The sequence below is a fragment of the Peromyscus eremicus genome, chromosome 12 (genome assembly GCF_949786415.1).
Source record: "Peromyscus eremicus chromosome 12, PerEre_H2_v1, whole genome shotgun sequence".
Lineage (NCBI taxonomy): Eukaryota > Metazoa > Chordata > Mammalia > Rodentia > Cricetidae > Peromyscus > Peromyscus eremicus.
This window is the reverse complement of record NC_081428.1, coordinates 37,097,993-37,118,767: the sequence shown is the minus strand read 5'-3', so window position 1 is coordinate 37,118,767 and position 20,775 is coordinate 37,097,993. Positions and strand designations below refer to the sequence as shown.

At 36.9% G+C, this 20,775-nt stretch overlaps 1 protein-coding gene across 1 annotated transcript; it reads right to left on the bottom strand.

Annotated features, from left to right (window-relative positions):
- Positions 1–446: 446 nt before the first annotated feature.
- Positions 447–12,887, bottom strand: LOC131922883 (olfactory receptor 5K1-like). Its single transcript, XM_059277718.1, is given in 3 exon segments — positions 447–1,047; positions 1,049–1,415; positions 12,791–12,887. Coding segments are annotated over 3 exon segments (1,065 nt in total).
- Positions 12,888–20,775: the final 7,888 nt, after the last annotated feature.

Here is a 20,775-nt window from a genome sequence, read left to right as displayed (position 1 = left end):
TTGGGAGGCAGAGGCAGGCGGATCTCTGTGAGTTCGAGGCCAGCCTGGTCTCCAAAGCGAGTTCCAGGAAAGGCGCAAAGCTACACAGAGAAATCCTGTCTCAAAAAAAAACCAAAAAACCAAAAAAAAAAAAAAAAAAAAAAAAGGCAGTAATTTATATTTTAGGCACAAGTCTTCTTGTCCTTTGGATAGTAACCATCCCCAACATTGACAAAGGCCATGAGCCTGGCAGCAGACTATTTGAGTATTTGAATTTTAAAGTTTACTTTTCATCCCCCCATCCCTATTTTCTGTTGAGATCCATCCCAATTTACTCCTCTAACAATGTTCCCACCTGGCATACTGCCGCTTAATTTGAAAGCATTAGGATACTTTAACATTTTGTCTACAGTTTACAAGCATTTCCCCTGTGGCATTTCAGGTGAAGTTTCTGCTGAATCAAGTCTTTAAGCTGTAGCGGATGCTTGTTTAAAATTTCTTGAGATTATTTTTTTCATCAGAATTTTTTGCAAGACATTCTTTACTTCTTTGTTTCTCAAGCTATAAATGAAAGGATTTAGTAAGGGAACCACTATTGTAAACAAAATGGCCGCTGGTATGTCCTTATCTCCTTCTTCTAGCAAATTTGGCCTAATGTACATGAAGAAAAGAGATCCGTAGAATAATGAAACAGACAGAAAGTGGGACGCACAGGTGGAGAAGGCTTTGATCCTCCCCTCTTTGGATTTCATTTGGAAAATTGTGAAAACAATGTAAAGGTAAGATATGAGGACACTACCTATTGTGAAGATTTGAATTGAGCCTGAAAAGACAAACAGCACCAGCTCATTGACATAGGGGTCCACACAGGAGAGTCTGTACAAAGGAAGGATGTCACAATAAAAGTGGTTGATATAATTAGAACCACAGAAAGCCAGTCTAAATAGCAGCCCCACATGGATCATGGAATGCAGGTTTCCAGCTATGAAGGCTCCTGTGGTCATCTGAAGGCAGAGCTTCTTGGACATCATGGTGTGGTACTGCAGTGGGTTACATATGGCCGCTATAGGCCATTGCTGCCAGAAGAAAGCAGTCTGCAGTTTCAACAGTGCAAAGAAAATAAAACTGTGCCATGCATTCATACAGAGAGATTGTTCTGTCCTGGGAAAAAAAGTTCCCCAACATTTTAGGAGTAATAGCACAGGCACAGCAAGAATCCACAAGAGCCAAGTTGCCCAGAAAGATGTACATTGGTGTGTGAAGAGAACGTTCTTTGGAAATCAGAATCATCAGGCCCATATTCCCTACCATGGTGATCAGATAGATGACAAAGAATACCACAAACAGAAGGGCCTTCATTTCTGGATGGTCAGTAAATCCAGTGAGGATAAACTCATGTTTCATGGTGTGATTTTTCTTCAACCATTCCTGATGGTCTGAAAAAAAAAAGTTGAGAAATAAAGTGCTAGTTTCCTGTGTGTTCAAAACATTGTTAAACTCTCTTTGTTTCAAAGGAGGAGATGCATCTTGGTTAATGCCTTTGCAAGTCAGCTGGACTTGAGTTTGATCTATACAGTATGGAATGGAAACTTAGTTGTATTTCTGCAAATTAGTGGAATCCCTGGAATATTATTTAGTCGTAAAGGATGAAATGCTTAATATTTACACCCTTTGACTATTAGTGATGAATCTATTAGTACAATTATTCTTTCTTTTCTGGGCTTGAGATTGAACCCAGTGTATTGTACATGCTATGCCAAGTGGAGTCACACCTAGCTACGTTCCCTGCCTAAGTTATTCCTTTCAAACTTATTTGTTAAACACGATTCTGTCACATTTTCAAGGAAAATTTTACATTGGATTCACATAGGTTGTATTCTACTTATTTATACTTAGGACAAAACATTTCTTGGGAAAATTGCTTTATAACTTTATAAATAATATCATTGTTCTCAAACAAGTTCAATGGCTGTGTTAGTAGTAGCTAAGGATAATGTTCAGAAGATTATCATTGCTACAATATTGATAGCAGCAGTATCCGAAAGGTGGCATGGGCAGATGAACGGATGTAGTATGTGCATACGTAAAATGGAATATTAGCTATTCGTATCAAGGAATAGAATATTGACCTGTTACAACATAGGTAAATTCCAATGGCAAATGAAGGAAGACAGACAAAATGAATACATTCCGTAATTTTACTTAAGTGAGGTACCTACAGCAGACACATCCAGAGAGACTCTAAACTGGTGATTGTGTAGGGAACTGGGACCAGAGAGATCTGGTTTAATGAACATCCATTTTCTGTTTGAGAATATGGAATAATTCTTCAGATGAGTAATGGTGATCGTCGCACAAAGACAATGCACCTAACACTGTGGAGCTACACAGTTGCATAGCCTAAAATGGTAAATTATATGTTATGTATATGTTTTCAGTAATTTTTCTCTTTCATATTTTTTTCCATTTCTAATGTTATTGGATATACACTAAAAATAAAATGCTTCAGGGAACAGTGGATATTTAGAAAGCATTTTCTCCTGAGGATTGGGAAGCACAATCAGATGGCTGACACAGGGAGGAGATAAGAGACTGGGAATGAGCAGTGAGACACGAAGAGTAGAGATAGCAAGAGACAGTATGAGAGAAAGACAGACACACAGAAAGAGAGAAGGTGTGAGGGAGGAGCAAAGAAGAAGGAAATCCTAGGGGTTACAATTAATAAATTCCCAATTAAAACTCATGAATAAAATCAAATGTCAAAAGAAATGAATGTTAATTGTAGTTCTTTTCTATGTAAAACTTACAAATGATCAGGATTGTTGGAAAATAGATAAATGGCATAAACACTAATAAGGCTTTAATGAATCAGAAATGATTGACTTCCTTATCAGAAACATATTACTTGAAACAGTGACAGGAGTTTATTTATTTTACTTATTGAAACAGAAAGATTTAAAGAAATGATAATATTTTATCTGTATAGTATGGAATGGAGAACTAGTTGCATTTCTGCAAGTTGTTGGAATCCCTGGAAAATTATTTACGAGTAAAGGATGAAATGCTTAAATGTTTACACCCTTTGACTATTAGTGATGAATCTGGCTGAGAGAAATAAAAGACACAAGCAAAGAATTACATGTAATGACTCCCGCTGTGATTTTATTTGTAGTGAGAATAGCATTTCAACTAAGTGGTATGCATTATTAGGAATGTCATTCACCCCTATCATGGCAGATTATATAATCATTGCTAAAATATTTATTTCAGTGATAAAATTGACACAATAGGGAAGAACAAAACAAGGTTTTATATATAAACAATGTTTCTATATAATCATAATCTCCAAATAAATACGTGTAACTATGATAAAAAGATAGCATGGAAAATATGTAAATGTCAATTCTAGTTTTCTTATGCAATGAGAATTATAATTCATTACTTTCTTCTTTGCATTTTTCCCTTTTTCAAATTCTCTACAGTAACCATTACTCTAAAAATCAGGAAACAAAACTTTTGTTAACAAATAAATGTCACGCTCTGAGTTCTGCAATGTTCTGTAACTTTGATAAATCTAAGGTAATCTTTGAGGAAACACTAATGCTTTCTGCATACCACAGTTTTATGGTGGATGAGCTCACAGCAGAGTCAGTGAGCAGGTGTCTGCTGCAACAGTGACATTGGGAGTTAGAAGTGACAGCTTACAGACACCCTGGTGTGCTTCCTAAGCATTGAGGAAGACACTCACATAGGCTGTTGTTCAGTCTTCAGACCACTTTCTTCTGTGGAAACTATCTCTTTGAGGTCAACTTTCAGTCTTTCCAGGGCTTAGTGTTACAATAGTATTTCCTGGTTGTATGGTTCTTACACTTATTTAAAATTCACCGCTTCCTTTTTACATTATACTGGTTTGAGATTTATTGGGTATTTACTCTGTGCTATGTATTTTCTTTAGACTTGTAGTTGACCCTATGAGGCATTTCGGTAAAAACAGTGATTTGGATAGTTACTGACCATAGCTCTAGTATAAATTCAGGGAGAGAGGAAAAGTTTTGCAGCAACAGAGGAAAGTCTCTTAGTTTTTGGTTTACCGAAAATATTTCTGATCTTTAAATTTTGGATTTCTTGAAGATGAAGCCCTCAGGAACATTACTTGAAAGTAATGTATGAATGTACTGAAAAGGGATGTAAATATATATGTATATTAATAATTTCAATAATTTTTTATTCCACTAAATATATTTTTGTGCCAGCTTGAGTTCACCAAATATGATTTTCTCCAACTTCCAAATTCTTTATAATTGATAAAATAAATTTTACATTGGCACTTGTCTGTCTAAGAATCATAAGATAAACTAGAAAACGCCCTCAAATTTCACTGAGAATTAAAAAAAATTATGTAAAATTAATCCTTTCTCATACAAGTTGTTTAGTACACATAGGGAATATCCTGAACAAAAAATTATATGCCATTCAGAAAGTTGGAAGTACAATGATGTTATTTTAAAATAATCTCAAAACATTATAAATGTATTCCCATATTACTATGAAAATACCCATTCATTTTGGTAAAATTAGACTTCTCTTGAATTCATAAGTGACACAAATGAATGACAATTATTCATCTAGTATTTGGACAAAATATTTGTGGGAAAAGAAGTTTCAATATCTTAAAATTGAGAAATTCAAATCACAGGAAAAGACAACCCTAAGTTAGAGAATGGCATTTTTCTAGAAAAGTACATTTTGAAATTCTTTCTCACCTGAGTTTCTGATGAGAACTGTATAGATGCCTGTTATTTGCCTCATGTGCCTTTAAAGAGGGTCCAGTGGTAACTCTGTTCACTTGGTTATTTATGTCTGCATGTCGGTAGAGAATTATTCAACTATTCAAAATAATTCTAAGGAGATTTACTTGGCATTGACATCAGAGCATGGCCTGAGAGACCCAATCTTCTGAACTCTGATCCAAACTAAATTGGAGTAATTGCATATATCCTTTGAGACCTACCAAGACACATACCTATTTTTAAGCAAATTTAAAAGACTCAGAAAGGAAATTAATTTTTGTATGATACTTACCAATTTGAGTTAAAAATGGCAAGTGAGATGGGCAAATTGGTCAGCAAAAATTTCACAGTATAAGTTGTAACTGAGTTAGGATTGTGAACACTGAGGATAAAAGAAATAGGCTATGAATTTGATCCTGAGACTAAGGAAAGCCTCTGAGGCCAGGCATGTGCCTGAATGGAGGCCTAGTAGAAAGGCCATAGTGTGAAGCTGTGAATTTGAAGCCTGGATTACCTTGTAGTAACCAAGATGTTAGAGATGCCAGAGTCATGGGATACCTGCTGAGGAAGGCTGATAACAGGGAGTGGAACCAGCCCAAGAGAAAGAAATGTGTTTCTGTCAACAAAGCTGAAAAAAATGTGATTCAATCAAAAAAGGCATCTCAGAAAACATCATGTTCCTAATTTTCCTACAAATTTGAGAATTTGTTTTTTGCTGACCTAAAATTTTTTTCAATAGTCTTCATAAGAACTGCCAATCAACTTCCACACATTTTATTATTTATTCATGCAATTACACAATAATTTCTTTATAGTGATTATTATACACTAGCATGATTATACATTCCATTCTTATGGAATTCTTCTTTTGTTAGGGGGGATAGGAAGTAGATAGAGATAATATAAAAATGAGAAAAAGAGAATAAAATCAGTAAGTGCTATGATGAAGGTCATGTGATAAGAAGAGATGAATGGAAAAGGTCCATGAGAAAAGTTGAGTAGCCAAGCTGAGATATGACTTGCAAGAAATCAGTCATGGAAGATTGGGGAAGACCATGTTAGGTACAGGGGGAAAAGTGATGAAAATTCCTTAATATAGGATGAGCTACCAGTGTTTGTGAAACCTATCAAGACTGGGGAAAGTTCCTGCGGACTTGATGCAACATAAAATAAGAACATTTTATTTTCAACCAAGGCGAAGTATTTGGAAGATGTATTAGTTTCCTGAAACAAATGGGATCTTGAAACAACAGACATCTGTTAGACCACATTCCTAGAATTTAAAAGTCTAAAATGGGTCCCAATAGGCAAAAATCAAGGTAGTACCAGGATCATTTCTGGTGGAAGCTGTAGGGGAGAATTCATTTCCTTGATTTTCTCAGTTTCAGTATCTGATCTTCCTTGGCTTTTGGTTTCCATTTGTCTTCAAAGATTGTCAGCTAACATTGTTCTGATATTGTATTGCTCTATTATAATTTAATATTGTCTGTGTTTAATATTTAATGTAGTACATTGAGTACATGTGGGTAATTCCCCCATTTTAAGGTCAGTTGATAAACCATCCTAAAACATCTACATCTACAACTTTCATTTGTTCATGTCACATGATGTAGCAGAGTCACAGCCTCCATGGATTAAGTTAAAAAAAAAACCTCTCATTTTTCATTATCAGATTTACATATTACAACTGAACATTCTACTTTTTTCCCTCACAGAAAATAGTGAAGTGGAAATGGGAAGTCCAGCTACTAAGATCTTAGGAAAGTTCAGAATTATGGTGATACTAGTGTATATGGAGAACTGTAAGTGGATGTGCACCTTGATGGATACATTCCACTCCTTCCTATAACAATGTATCTGTCCCGTGTCGGTTACCTGGTACTAATGCACCTGTCATCTGTCTGAGCAGTTTCCAGAAGTCCTTCCAGTTTCCTACTTCCTCATGGTGCACTTTGTGCTTTGTTTGCACAGAGAGGAAAACCATTTGCTGTTACAGAACTTACCCAATTCCCAGTCTCCAAGGGCCACATTTCTAATAAAGTCTCCAGTGAGGACATTCAGTTCTACTGAAATTTCATTGGGTATTATTAATTTCAGCAAATTTCCTGAGCTAACTAACTAAAGTTAGAATTAACCAAACCATGCACAGATATGATGGCTTACTGTAAGAATTACTATAAGTATAATTACTTTTCTTTAATTTTTTTTATTAATTTTACATACCAACCACAGATCTCCCTCTCATCCCTCCTTCTGCTTCCTCCCAGCCTCCCCCTTCAAAAGGGTAAGGCCTCCCATGGTGAGTCAGAAAAGCCTGGTACATTCAGTTGAGGCAGGACCAAGCCCCTCCTTCCTTTTCAAGGGTAAGCAAGGCATATCCTACCACAGGTAATGAGCTCAAGAAAGCCAGCTCATGTACCATAGACAAATCCTGAAACCACTGGCAGGGGCCTCTCATATAGACCAAGCTGCACAACTGTCTCTGGTATTCAGAGGGCCTAGTTTAGTCCCATGCAGGTTCCACAGCTGCTAGTCTAAAGTTTGTGAGTTCCTACAAGCTTGGTTCAGTTGTCTCTGTAGATTTCCCCACTATGATCTTGACTCCCCTTGGTCATATAATCGCTCCTTCCTCTCCTTGACTGGACTCTGGAGCTCAGCCTGATGCTTTGTTTTGCATCTCTGAATCTGCTTCCGTCAGGTACTGGATGAAGGCTTTATGATGACAGGGTAGTCACTAATCTGATGACCAGGGTAGGCCAGTTCAGGCACCCTCTTTGCTATTGCTAGTAGTCTAATCTGGGGTTATCCTTGTGGATTCCTGGGAATTTCTCTAGCACCAGGTTTCTCCATTACTCTATGTCTCCCTCTATGAAGATATCTCTTTCATTGCTCTCCCACTCCATCCCTCCCCAGCTCAACCATCCCCTTCCCTCATGTTTTCATCTCCCATCTCCTCCCCTTGATTATGCTCCCCCATCCCCAGTTTACTCATGGAGATCTCCTCTGTTTCCCCTTCCCAAGGTGATCCATTCATCCCTATTAGGATCCTCCATGTTTCCTAGCTTCTCTGGAGCTCTAGGTTGTAGTCTGATTATCTTTTGCTTTACATCTACTATCCACTTATGAGTGAGTACATACCATGTTTGTCTTCCTGAGTCTGGGTTACCTCACTGAGGGTGATGTTTTCTAATTCCATCCATTTACCTGCAAATTTCATGATATCATTGTTTTTTACTGCTGAGTAATACTCCATTGTGCATATGTACCACATTTTCTTTATCCATTCTTCTGCTGAGGGGCATCCAGGTTGTTTCTAGGTTCTGGCTATTACAAATAACGCTGCTATGAACATAGTTAAGCAAATGTCCTTGTGGTATGATTGAGCATCCCTTGGGTATATGCCCAAGAGTGGTATCATTGGGTCTTGAGATAGATTGATTCCCAATTTTCTGAGAAGTCACCATACTGATTTCCAAAGTGGTTATATAAGTTTGCACTTCCACCAACAGTGTAGGAGTGTTCCCCTTGCTCCACATCCTCTCCAACATAAGCTGTCATCTCTGACATTTATCTTAGCCATTCTGACAGGAGTAAGATGGTATCTCAGAGTCGTTTTGATTTGCATTGATGACTAAGGATGTTGAGCAATTCCTTAAATGTCTTTTGACCATTTGAGATTCTTCTGTTGAGAATTCTCTGTTTAGCTCCATAGCCCATTTTTTTTTAAAATTTTTATTTTGCAATACAATTAAGTTCTACATACAGGCACAGATTCCCTTGTTCTCCCCCCTCCTGCCCCCCTCACCTTCCCCCCCAGCCCGCCCCCCATTCCAATCTCCTCCAGGGCAAAGCCTTCCCCACAGACTGAGATCAACCTGGTGGACTCAGTCCAGGTAGGTCCAGTCCCCTCCTCCCAGGCCGAGCCAAGCGACCCTGCATAGGCCCCAGGTTTCAAACAGCCGACTCATGCAATGAGCACAGGACCCGGTGCCACTGCCTGGATGCCTCCCAAACAGATCAGGCCAATCAACTGTCTCACCCACTCAGAGGGCCTGATCCAGTTGGTGACCCCTCAGCCATTGGTTCATATTTCATGTGTTTCCGTTTGTTTGGCTATTTGTCTCTGTGCTTTATCCAACCTTGGTCTCAACAATTCTCTCTCATATAAACCCTCCTCATTCTTGCTAATTGGACTCCCAGAGATCCACCTGGGGCCTAGTCATGGATCTCTGCATCCAGATCCCTCAGTAGTTGGATGAGGTTTCTAGCACGACAATTAGGGTGTTTGGCCATCCCATTACCAGAGTAGGTCAATTCGGACTGTCTCTTGACCATTGCCAGCAGTCTGTTGTGGGGGTATCTTTGTGGATTTCTGTGGGCCTCTCTAGCACTTTGTTTCTTCCTATTCTCATGTGGTCTTCATTTACCATGGTCTCCTATTCCTTGTTCTCCCTCTCTGTTGTTGATCCAGCTGGGATCTCCCACTCACCCAAGCTCTCTTTCCCTCGACCCTCGCCCTTCACTACCCCATTCATGTCCAGGCTGTTCATGTAGATCTCATTCCATTTCTCTGTCATTGGGCGATCCCTGTGTCTTCCTTGGGGTCCTGTTTTCCAGGTAGCCTGCCTGGTGATGTGAGTAGCAGTCCAGTCATCCTTGTTTCACATCTAGTATCCTGTTATGAGTGAGTACATACCATGTTTGTCTTTCTGAGTCTGGGATACCTCACTCAGGATGATTTTTTCTAGGTCCATCCATTTGTCTGCAAACCTCATGATGTCATTGTTTTTCTCTGCTGAGTAGTATTCCATTGTGTATATGTACCACATTTTGTTTATCCATTCTTCAGTTGAAGGGCATCTAGGTTGTTTCCATGTTCTGGCTATTACAAACAATGCTGATATGAACATAGCTGAACAAGTGCTCTTGTGGTGTGGTTGAGCATTCCTTGGGTATATGCCCAAGAGTGGTATAGCTGGATCTTGGGGGAGATGGATTCCCAATTTTCTAAGAAATCGCCATATTGACTTCCAAAGTGGTTGTACAAGCTTGCATTCCCACCAGCAGTGGAGGAGAGTTCCCCTAGCTCCACATCCTCTCCAGCATAAGGTGTCTTCAGTGTTTTTGATCTTAGCCATTCTGACAGGCGTAAGGTGGTATCTCAGAGTTGTTTTGATTTGCATTTCCCTGATGATTAGGGATGTTGAGCAATTCCACAATGTCTTTCAGCCATTTGAGTTTCCTCTGTTGAGAATTCTCTGTTTAGTTCTATAGCCCATTTCTTAATTGGACTGTGGGGCATTTTGATGCCTAATTTCTTGAGTTCCTTATATATTCTGGATATCAGTCCTCTGTCAGATGTGGGATTGTTGAATATCTTTTCCCATTCTGTAGGCTGTCGCTTTGCTTTGTTGACCGTATCCTTTGCCCTACAAAAGCTTCTCAGTTTCAAGAGGTCCTGTTGATTGATTGTTTCTCTCAGTGTCTGTGCTACTGGTGTTCTATTTAGAAAGTGGTCTCCTATGCCAATGCGTTCAAGACTACTTCCTACTTTCTCTTCTAGCAGGTTCAGAGTAGCTGGATTTATGTTGAGGTCCTTGATCCACTTGGACTTAAGTTTTGTGCACGGTGATAGATATGGATCTATTTGCAACCTTCTACATGTTGATATCCAGTTTTGCCAGCACCATTTGTTGAGGATGCTTTCTTTTTTCCATTGTGCACTTTTGGCTTCTTTGTCAAAAATTATTTGTTCATAGGTGTGCGGATTAATGTCAGGGTCTTCAATTCGATTCCATTGGTCCACATGTCGGTTTTTATGCCAGTACCAAACTGTTTTTATTACTGTAGCTCTATAGTACAGCTTGAAGTCAGGGATCGTGATGCCTCCAGAGGTTGTTTTATTGTACAGGATTCTTTTGGCTATCCTGGGTTTTTTGTTTTTCCATATGAATTTGAGTATTATTCTTTCCAGGTCTGTGAAGAATTGTGTTGATATTTTGATGGGGATTGCATTGAATCTGTAGATTTCCATAGCCCATTTTTTAATTTGACTGATTTTTCTAGTTTGTTGATTTCTTTATATATTTAGGAGATCAGCCCTCTGTCAGTAGTTGGGTCAGTGAAGATCTTTTTCCATTCTGTAGGCTGTCGTTTTGTCTTATTTACCTTGTCCTTTGCCTTACAGAAGCGTCTTAGTTTTAGGAGGTCCCATTTATTAATTGTTGCTCTCAGTGTCTGTGCTACTGGTGTTATATTTAGGAAGTGGTCTCCTGTGCCAATGTATTCTAGGCTACTTCCTACTTTCTCTTCTATCAGGTTCAGTGTAGCTGGATTTATTTATTTTTTATTTTTAAAAGATTTATTTATTATGTATACAGTGTTCTGCCTGCATGCCAGAAGAGGGCACCAGATCTCATTATAGATGGTTGTGAGCCACCATGTGGTTGCTGGGAATTGAATTCAAGACCTCTAAGAAGAGCAGTCAGTACTCTTAACTGCTGAGCCATCTCTCCAGCCCATAGCTGGATTTATATTGATGTCTTTGATCTATTTGGACTTGAGTTTTGTGCATGGTGATAGATATAGATCTTTTTGCAATCTTCTACATGTTGACGTCCAGTTATGTCAGCACCATTTGTTGAAGAAGCTTTCTTTTTTCCGTTGTACAGTTTTGACTTCTTTGTCAAAAATCGAATGTTCATAGGTGTTTGGATTAATGTCAGGGTCTTCAATTCAATTTCATTGCTCCACATGTCTGTTTTTAAGCCAATACCAAGCTGTTCTTTCAAGGTCTGTGAACAATTGTGTTGGGATTTTGATGGAGATTGCATTGAATCTGCAGAATGCTTTTGGTAAGATTGCCATTTTTATTATGTTGGTTCTACCTATCCATGAGCATGGGAGATCTTTCCATATTCTGATATCTTCTTCAATTTTTTTCCTCAATGACTTGGAGTTCTTGTCCTATAGGTCTTTCACTTGCTTGGTTAGAGTTACAGCAAGATATTTTTTTATTATTTCAGGCTATTGTAAAGGACATTGATTCTCTGGTTTCTTTCTCAGCCAGTTTATTGTTCATATATAGGATGGCTTCTGATTTATTTGAGTTCATCTTGTATCCAGCTACTAGACTAAAGATGTTTATTAGCTATAGGATTTCCCTGGTAGAGTTTTTGGGATTGCTTATATATACTATCATATCATCTGAGAATAAAGATACTTTGACTTCTTCCCTTCCAATTTCTATCCCCTTGATTTCCTTTACTTGTCTTATTGTTATAGCTAGAATTTCAAGTACTATATTAAATTTGTGGAAAATTCAATTGAGAGTGGAAAACCTTGTCTTGTTCCTGATTTTAGTGGAATTCCTTTGAGTTGATGCTGGCAATTAGATTGCTGTATTTTGCTTTTATTATGTTTAGGTATGTTTCTTGTATGCTTTTTATTATAAATGGGTGTTGGATTTTGTCAAAGGATTTTTCAGCATCTAATGAGATGGTTATGTGTTTTTTTCTTTTAGTTTGTTTATATGGTTGATTACTTTGACAGTTTTTTTTTTATATATTGAACCATCCCTGAATCTCTGGAATGAATCCTCAATGCTTAATGATCTTTTTGATGTTGAACTTGGCTTTTCAAGCTCAAGGGTCAGGTATTTCCTGAAGTTACCCTAACTTGGTCAAGGCATATCAGAGGTAATATAAAACAATAACTAAAGATAGAAAAATTAACACTAATATCAATGACTTGTTTTCATTTTGCAAAATGGAATGCTTTTATTCTAAAATTACTTTTATAAACACAGAAAAATGAAATAAAAATATACATAAATAAGAAATGTATCAAAGGAAAAGTTAAAAATATATATGAAGTAAATAACTTGATGGCTACCAAAAACTACTATTATTATCCTTAATGTATATATGTAAGAAAATCAACAGAGAGATTCTCAATTGGTCAACACGCTGAGAATAAGGGACTGTGGAGTTCTCAGGCCTAGTGGGACATACATATCATACCTCTCCCTTCAAGACACAGGGACTTTTCAGAAGAGGTAGCAGAAAGATTATAGGAGATGAAGGTATAGGATGACTTCAGGAAAACATTGCTTTCCATAGTTGCACATATGAACTCAGTGATTATGATGGCATGCACAAGACTTGCACAAGTTTAAGGCTGAAAAAAATCCCAGCACAGAGATGGTAGTTGGGCACAAAATCCCACTGCTAATTTAAAAGCTTTTGATAGCTGCTGTGATAGGGAGACTCAGCTTTCTTTACCGAGAGTGGTGGTAGGTCCACCACTCTCCAGGTTAGGCCCCACTCACAGAAAGAGTTGGGCAAAAACAATTGGACTCAACAGAGAGAAAAATAAAAAAGAACCTTAATGTTGGGTAGGAAGATGGGTGAGGGTAGAGATGGTAGATATTTAAAGAGTTGAGAGAATGAATATGCTCAAAATTCGTTGTATAAAATTCTCAAAGAATAAAAATATTGAAAAAGAATTATGATTTATATTGCTAAAATAATGTTTTCTTTTTAAAAGTAGTTGATATTAATGATAATTTGTAACAAAATAAAAGGACATAAGAAATTATGTAAATAGGTATTCATATTTGTTGCTAATGAAAAGCTAGTTGTCATAAGACCACAATTTCTCCATTTATTAGAACTTTTTGATATTCTGACATTTGCAAGCTTTTTTTTTATCTCTGAACTTTGTATTATTTTCATATGCCTCTGTGTATATTTTCACAGTGTAACAAATTGTTATGTTCATTCACTCTTCAAGATATTGTGCAAATTGTCAAAATCATTTATTCTTCTAGATAATTCTTAAAAACTATTTTGTAAGCCTAGAAAAAATAGATGAGAATTTAAAAAATTGTAAATGCTTCCAGTGTACATATTCAGCTGGTTACAAGCTGAAATCTGACTTCCTATTTGCATAATTTATGTCAACCACACAAAACATGTAAAAATTTAAGGGCATAGATAGGAAAGCCATCATTTAAATTTCATGATCACACATCATTGGCACTGACAAAAAAAATCACAGTAAGGTCAAAAGCATAAGAATATGATTTACACTTTATGCTACACTGAAATTAGAAATAAAGAGAAGAAAATAGGAAAATTCACAAATGCATGGAATTCAAAGTACATGCTCCTTGAATTAATGGCTCCAATTGCAGGTTTGTCTGATTCTTTTCCCTGCTCTTGGAACTCTTTTAATCCTGTTGAGTTGCCTTGTGAAGCCTTGATATAAGGGCATTTGCCTTGTCTTATTGTATCTGTTTTTGTTGTGTTTGGTTGTTGTCTCTTGGAGGCCTGCTCCATTCATTCTGAAGGGAAATGGAGGTAGAGTGGACCTGGGCAGGGGGTACACTGGAGCTGGGAGAAGTGGAGGGAAGAGAAACTTTGGCTGGGATGCATCATATAAAAGATGAATCTATTTTAAATAAAAAAGAAAAGAAATAAAAATATTTCTGCATAAGTATAGATGAAGATATATCATAGTCAAATATATGAGATGCCAGTAAAGTTGTGCTTTTTGGAGGAATTTGTTATTATAAACATTTAAATTACGCAGATTGAAAACAAGTTGGAAGAAGTAATCTAATTTTCCACTTTGAGAAAAATAGGAGCAAATGAAAATTAAAGAAGGAAGTAGAAAGAAATAATAAATATTAAAATAGAAATTACTGAAACATTGGAAAACCAACACAAAAAAGTAATGAAACCAGAAGTCAACTCCTTGAGAAGATACAAAAATGACAGGAATTTAAATATTGTATTTAAAAAAATTTGAGAGAAGTAATATTAAATTCAGGGATAGTAAAATTATTTTTTAAAACAATTTTATACAAAATTTATTGTATAAAATTCTTGAAGAATAAAAATATTGAAAAATATTCATGATTTATGTTGCTAAAATAAGTGTTTTCTTTTTAAAGTAATTGTTATTAATGGTAATTTGTAACAAAATAAAAGGACATTTTTATTAATAAAAAATTAAATTTTTTTTTTTACCTTTCATAATTTAGACATGAGATGAACAAGAAAGAATGCTGTGGCTAACTGTATGATAACAAATTAGATAACCTCTAAAATGGATGAGTTCCTAGAAAATACATAGTTTACTGAGACAGATTCAACTATAAGATGAAGCATATTCATGCCAAGTAAATAGATCAAAAAGCTCAGGTGTCCCTTTATTCTGAAAGACTCAAAGAGACTTGGAGTAAAAGGAATATATTTCAGCATAACAAATATAGCAAATGATAACCCCACTACCATTGTGCTAACAAAATGGGAAATAAACAAAATATTTCTTCTAAAATTAGCAACAAGGGTCTACAGTCCTTCCTATTTTCATTATAATTCTGAGAGTTTCAGCAATAAGACAAGAGGATGAAATAAAAGATACAAATAATAGGGAAGAAGACAGAATATCCTTTTTTTTTTTTTATAGATGCTATGATTCTATGCACAAAAGCCTGGAGATTCAACTAGAAAACTCTTAGAATTGATGAGCACTTTCAGCAAAGTAGCAGGATACAAAACTAACAGACCCAAACCAATAGCCTTCATATCAACCATTAACAAACTTGTTGACAAAGGGAACAGTGAAATAACTCATTCACAATTGCCTCAAAAATACAATTTCTTAGAATAAAATCTAACTAGAAAAAAGATGAAAGATCTCCACAGTGAAAATTCTAAAACATTAAAGAACAAGATTAAAGAACACTGTTGTTGCTTGTTTTACTCTTTTGGCTCTTTGAGGGGCCCACCACCCAGCTCCTAAATAAATCACACACAGACACTTATTCTTAATTATGAATGCCCAGCCTTAGCTTGGCTTGTTTCTTGCTAGCTTTCCTTAGCTTAAATTAGCACATCTGTCTTTTGCCTCTGGGCTTTTCCCATTCTCTTCTATAAATTTTACTCTTACTCCATGGCTTGCTGTGTAGCTGGGTGGCTGGCCCCTGGAGTCCTCCTCCTTCTCTGGCAATTCTCCTGTCTCCCAGATTTCTCATTCTATATATTCTCTCTGCCTTCCAGCTCCACCTATCCTTTTTCCTGATTTGCTATTGGCCATTCAGTTCTTTATTAGAGAGACCATCAGGTGTTTTAGACAGGCACAGTAACACAGCTTCACAGAGTTAAACAAATGCAACATACCTTAAAATAATATTCTACAAAAGAAGACACTAGAAGATTGAAAGACCTCTCATGGTCATACATTGAAGAATTGATATTGTGAAACTGGCAATATTGTCAAAGGTAATTTACAGATTCAATACAACATCCATTCAAATTACTAATATCATTCTCAGAAATAGAAAAAAGTAATCCTAAAATTCACATGGAAGCAAAAGAGTTCCTGGATAACCAAATAGTTCTGAGCAGGGAGCAGGGCTGCTAGTGTCACCATATCTGATTTGTAGTTTTAGGAGGGCCATCAGAAACAGCATGGTATTGGCTTTAAAATCAATACATGAATCAGAGGAATGGAATAGTGAACCAAGATATAAACAGACAGCTGCAGCAATCTGAGTTTTGACAAAGATATTAAAAAGTGTGCTTTGAAGATGGCCTCTCTTCAGCAAATGGTGATGAGAAAATTGAATAACCACAAATAGAATAATGAAGCTAGAGGCCCACATCTCAAATCATACAAAAATCAACTCCAAATTGGCCAAAGGCCTTAAAATAAGACTTGAATTTCTGAAATTGTTAGAAGAAAATATGGGGAAACACTTTAAGATACAGGCCAAGATAAGAACTTTTGCCTAAGACTCTAGCCACTAAGGAAATAATGACATAAATTAACAAGTGGGACTTCATGAAATTAAAACAAAACAAAACAAAACAAAACAAAAAAAAACCCCCTACTGCACAACAAAGGAAACAATTGCGTTTCCTCATAGATGCATAGAATCATAGCATCTATAAAAAAAAGGATATTCTGTCTTATTTAAAGGGTGGGTTCACAGTAGGTGAAAGAAATGCTATCCTGCTCCAGTTTGGAGTGTTTGAGGAAAATCTGTGTACAAATAACACTGCCTCATTGTGTACTTTGCACGGTACTTCCAGAAAATGAGCATGGTTCCAGTTTTCCAATGTTCTACAGGGATTGGGTGAGAGTGGAGATATTTTCATTATTTTCACTGTTAGAGGGTTGCACTTTTTTCTATTAGAGAACAACAAAAACAACAACAACAACAACAAAAACCCAAACAGCTGCAGGCATAGAAATTGATGCACATTTGCTGGTGTTCCACTAATATTTCATGGTGGAAGGGTCCGCATTGCTAAGAAATTTTCATTAATTAATAGAGTAGTGAAACCTAGGAGATACATTTCCCTCCTTGTACATTTTATACACAAATTCACAATGCTTATTTGCATTTGCCTCAAATGAACTCTGCATGATCTGAAACTGAGAATATCAATAGTTTGAGGATACGAAGAATCTTAAGTCTTAGAGGATATGTATCTAATAAGTTATAATAGTCAGCATTTGGTTCTCTTTTGAATAGTAGAGTTCTTGTAGATATTTAAAAGAATTCCACATTGCTCCTGTTCTCATTTTCAGTGAAGACAGAACAGCCAGTGTTCATTCTCCATGCTGATATTTGTTCTGACAGCTGATATTTTAAAATCAGATGAACACAGGTTTTCTACTATTGTAATTAAAATTTTATTGTCTTAAGTATTGAGTATTCTTAACAAATTATTTGTACTCTCTACAAATGGAAACATAGTATCGTTTATTTTTGGATTTGTTTTTCCTTAAAAGTTCCCATCCAAAAACTAGACATCTTTCAGAAATTGTTGAGCATGAAGAATGTCTCAATTCATGCTGACATTACATGTCCTTTCATGACAGGGTCAGAAACAAACAACACAGGAATAAGCTTCATCAGAACATTGCTGGACAAATAACAACTTTCATTTTTTTACCAATCTAACTGACTCTCTCTACCTTATATAATTAAAGGTAAGTTTTAGGTTTTTAGAAAAGGTATATACTCTATGCTAAAATGTTTCCTCACTTAAAATATCTAAGCCAGTGGTTCTCAACCTGTGGATGGATTGTGACCCCACCTAAGACCATAGGAAAATGCAGATGTTTACACTACAATTCATAACAGTAGCAAGATTACAGTTACGAAGTAGTAATGAAAATAATTATATGGTTGGGGTCACCACAACATGAGGAACTGTATTAAAGGTTCACAGCATTCGGAAGATTGAGAACCAATGGTAAACAAATATGCTTCTTCTCCTGGGGGTTATTTCAAACTTAGCTGAGTTTTAGTTGCAAAATTAAAGATGAAGAGCTCCTGGTTTGCAGCTGGATTTTCAGTTCAGAAATTCCCTATAAAGGCAGCAACAAGAAGTCAGCATTCTTATGTTTCCACCTCTATTCTACACCATTAACATGTAAAGGCCATCCTTTCAGATATCTGTATACAATACATACATACACATGCATGTATACCTACTACTTGTGAAACAATTGTTTGTGAAATAATTCGAGCTTTATGGGATTCTCTCCTGTTGGAACACTCAATTGGATTTATTGCTTGTGTTTTCTCCACTCCCCTTTTCTTTCCTGTATCTCCCCTCACAAAACAAAACAACAACCCCACCCTCCAAAGACACTAGAGTGTATTTAGAGCTTTTTACCAACATATAAAATGTATTTTAAAAATGCTTGTTTTTACACAAAATTGTTGGCTGTGACAATAATGAGATCATAATTATTTTCATTTGTCTATATGTCACTCCTGAGATTTGATGCTTTCTAGCAATCTCCAAGGTAATTGCTATTTCTTCTTTCATCACTGAATTTAGTTCATATTATGAACATTTTCTCCTACTACTTTATCCTGGATATATGTTTCCCTTCCTACCTTGAAAAATAACGCATTACATATTACACACACACACACACACACACACACACACACACACAGAGAGAGAGAGAGAGAGAGAGAGACAGAGAGACAGAGACAGAGACAGAGAGAGACAGAGATTAATTCTTGTGTATTTATGCATTTATTTCTACGGTATATAAAAAGAGGAATTATTGGGATCCATCCATGGAATCTATTTAATGATCAAAGGAATTTTTTTAGGGGGTAAACCCACAATTGCGGGTGATTTATCTTAGGGTCCCGGAAAGCTGAGCTATGTCCCATGCTGAACTGCTGGGTCAAGATCTCAGCATCCAGAACCATGAGGTAGCAAGAAGAGGGGGCACATGTGTTTCCCTCATTTTAAGGGTCCTCAGTGGCCCTGTCCCAAGGGCAGGTACCTCAAGGTCATAGGCAGGTGTAACAGCTACAACTGACTCACTAGGGGTGGTGCTTCAGGGCATGGCTCAAACAGCTACCCACTAGAAAGAGTATATCAGAAGTATTTGCATTTGAAATGGGATTTTATAAATTTGTTTTCAGAAAACCTGTAGCAATGATATTTCCACAATTAGAATATGAGAATACCATTTTTTATCATCTCCATTTGTAGTGGATATTTTATACATTTGAATTTCTGATGATGTAATGTATAAAAAGGGATATATGTGCTTGTGCTTGTGTGTGTGTGTGAATTATATGATCCAAATTGGCCAAGTTTTACTTTATTATAGTCACAATGCAGATATAAATCATTATAGTACTTTCATATATACATTAAAATACATTTTAAGAATTTATTATATGTTCTTTGTCTTTAAGATACCATTTGTTATTGTTGCTGTTTGTGTTATGCTGAAGTTTTTCTTTTGGATAGTAGAACTAAGCTGCCGTTTCTTTGCTATGTGTTACTTTCTTTTTAAAAATTTTATTAATTTCTTTTAATTAAGAAAAAATTTTTATTCATTTTACACACCAATCAAAGATCCACCTCTTTCTTCCCTTCTCTCACCCCTCCAGCCTTCCCCTCCCAACCCATCCCCCATTCCCTCCTACAAGAAGGTAAGGCCTCCCATGGGGAGGTACATTTAACAGAGGCAAGTCCAAGCCCCTTCCCTTGCCTCAAGGCTGTGTGAGGTGTCCCATCATAGGTAGTAGGCTCCATAGAGTCTGCTCATGCACAAGGGATGGATTCTGAACCTACTGCCAGGGGGCCCCTTAAGCAGATCAAGCTACACAACTGCCTCATCATACAAAGCGCCTAGTTCAGTCCCTTGCAGGCTCCACAGCCATTGATACAACTTTCATGGTTCCCACTAGTTTGGTTTGGTTGTCTCTGTAGGTTTCCACAACATGCTTTTGATGCACTTGCTAATAGAATCCCTCTTCTGTCTCTTTGAGTGGACTTCTGGAGCTCTGCCTGGTGTTTGGCTGTGGATCTCTGCATCTGCTTCCATCAGTCACTGGAGAAAAGCTCTGTGATGACATTTAGGGTATTCACCTATCTGATTACTGGGATAAGCTAGTTCAGTTCAGGCACCTTCTTCACTATTTCTAGTAGTCCAAGCTGGGGTCACCCTTGGGGATTCCTGGGAACTTCCCTAGCATCCAGTTTCTCCCTATCCCCACGATATCTCCCCTATCATGGTATGTATTTCATTGTTTTCCCACTCTATCCCTGTTCCAGCTCGACCATCCCATTCTCATGTTCTCATCCCCTATCCCCTACCCTCTATTGCCCACTCCTCATCCTCAGTTTACTCATGGAGATCTCATCTCTTTCCCCTTCCCAGAGTGATCAATGCATCCCTCTTTGGGTCCTCCTTGTTAGCTAGCTTCTCTGGAGCTGTGGGTTGTAGTCCAGTTATCCTTTGCTTTACATGTAGTATCCACTTATGAGTGAGTACGTACCATGTTTATCCTTCTGAGTCTGGATTAACTCACTCAGGATGATATTTTCTAGTTCCATCCATTTGCCTGCAAACCTCATGATGTTATTGATTTTCTCTGCTGAGTAGTACACCATTGTGTATATTTACCACATTTTTTAAAATCCATTCTTCAGTTGAGGAG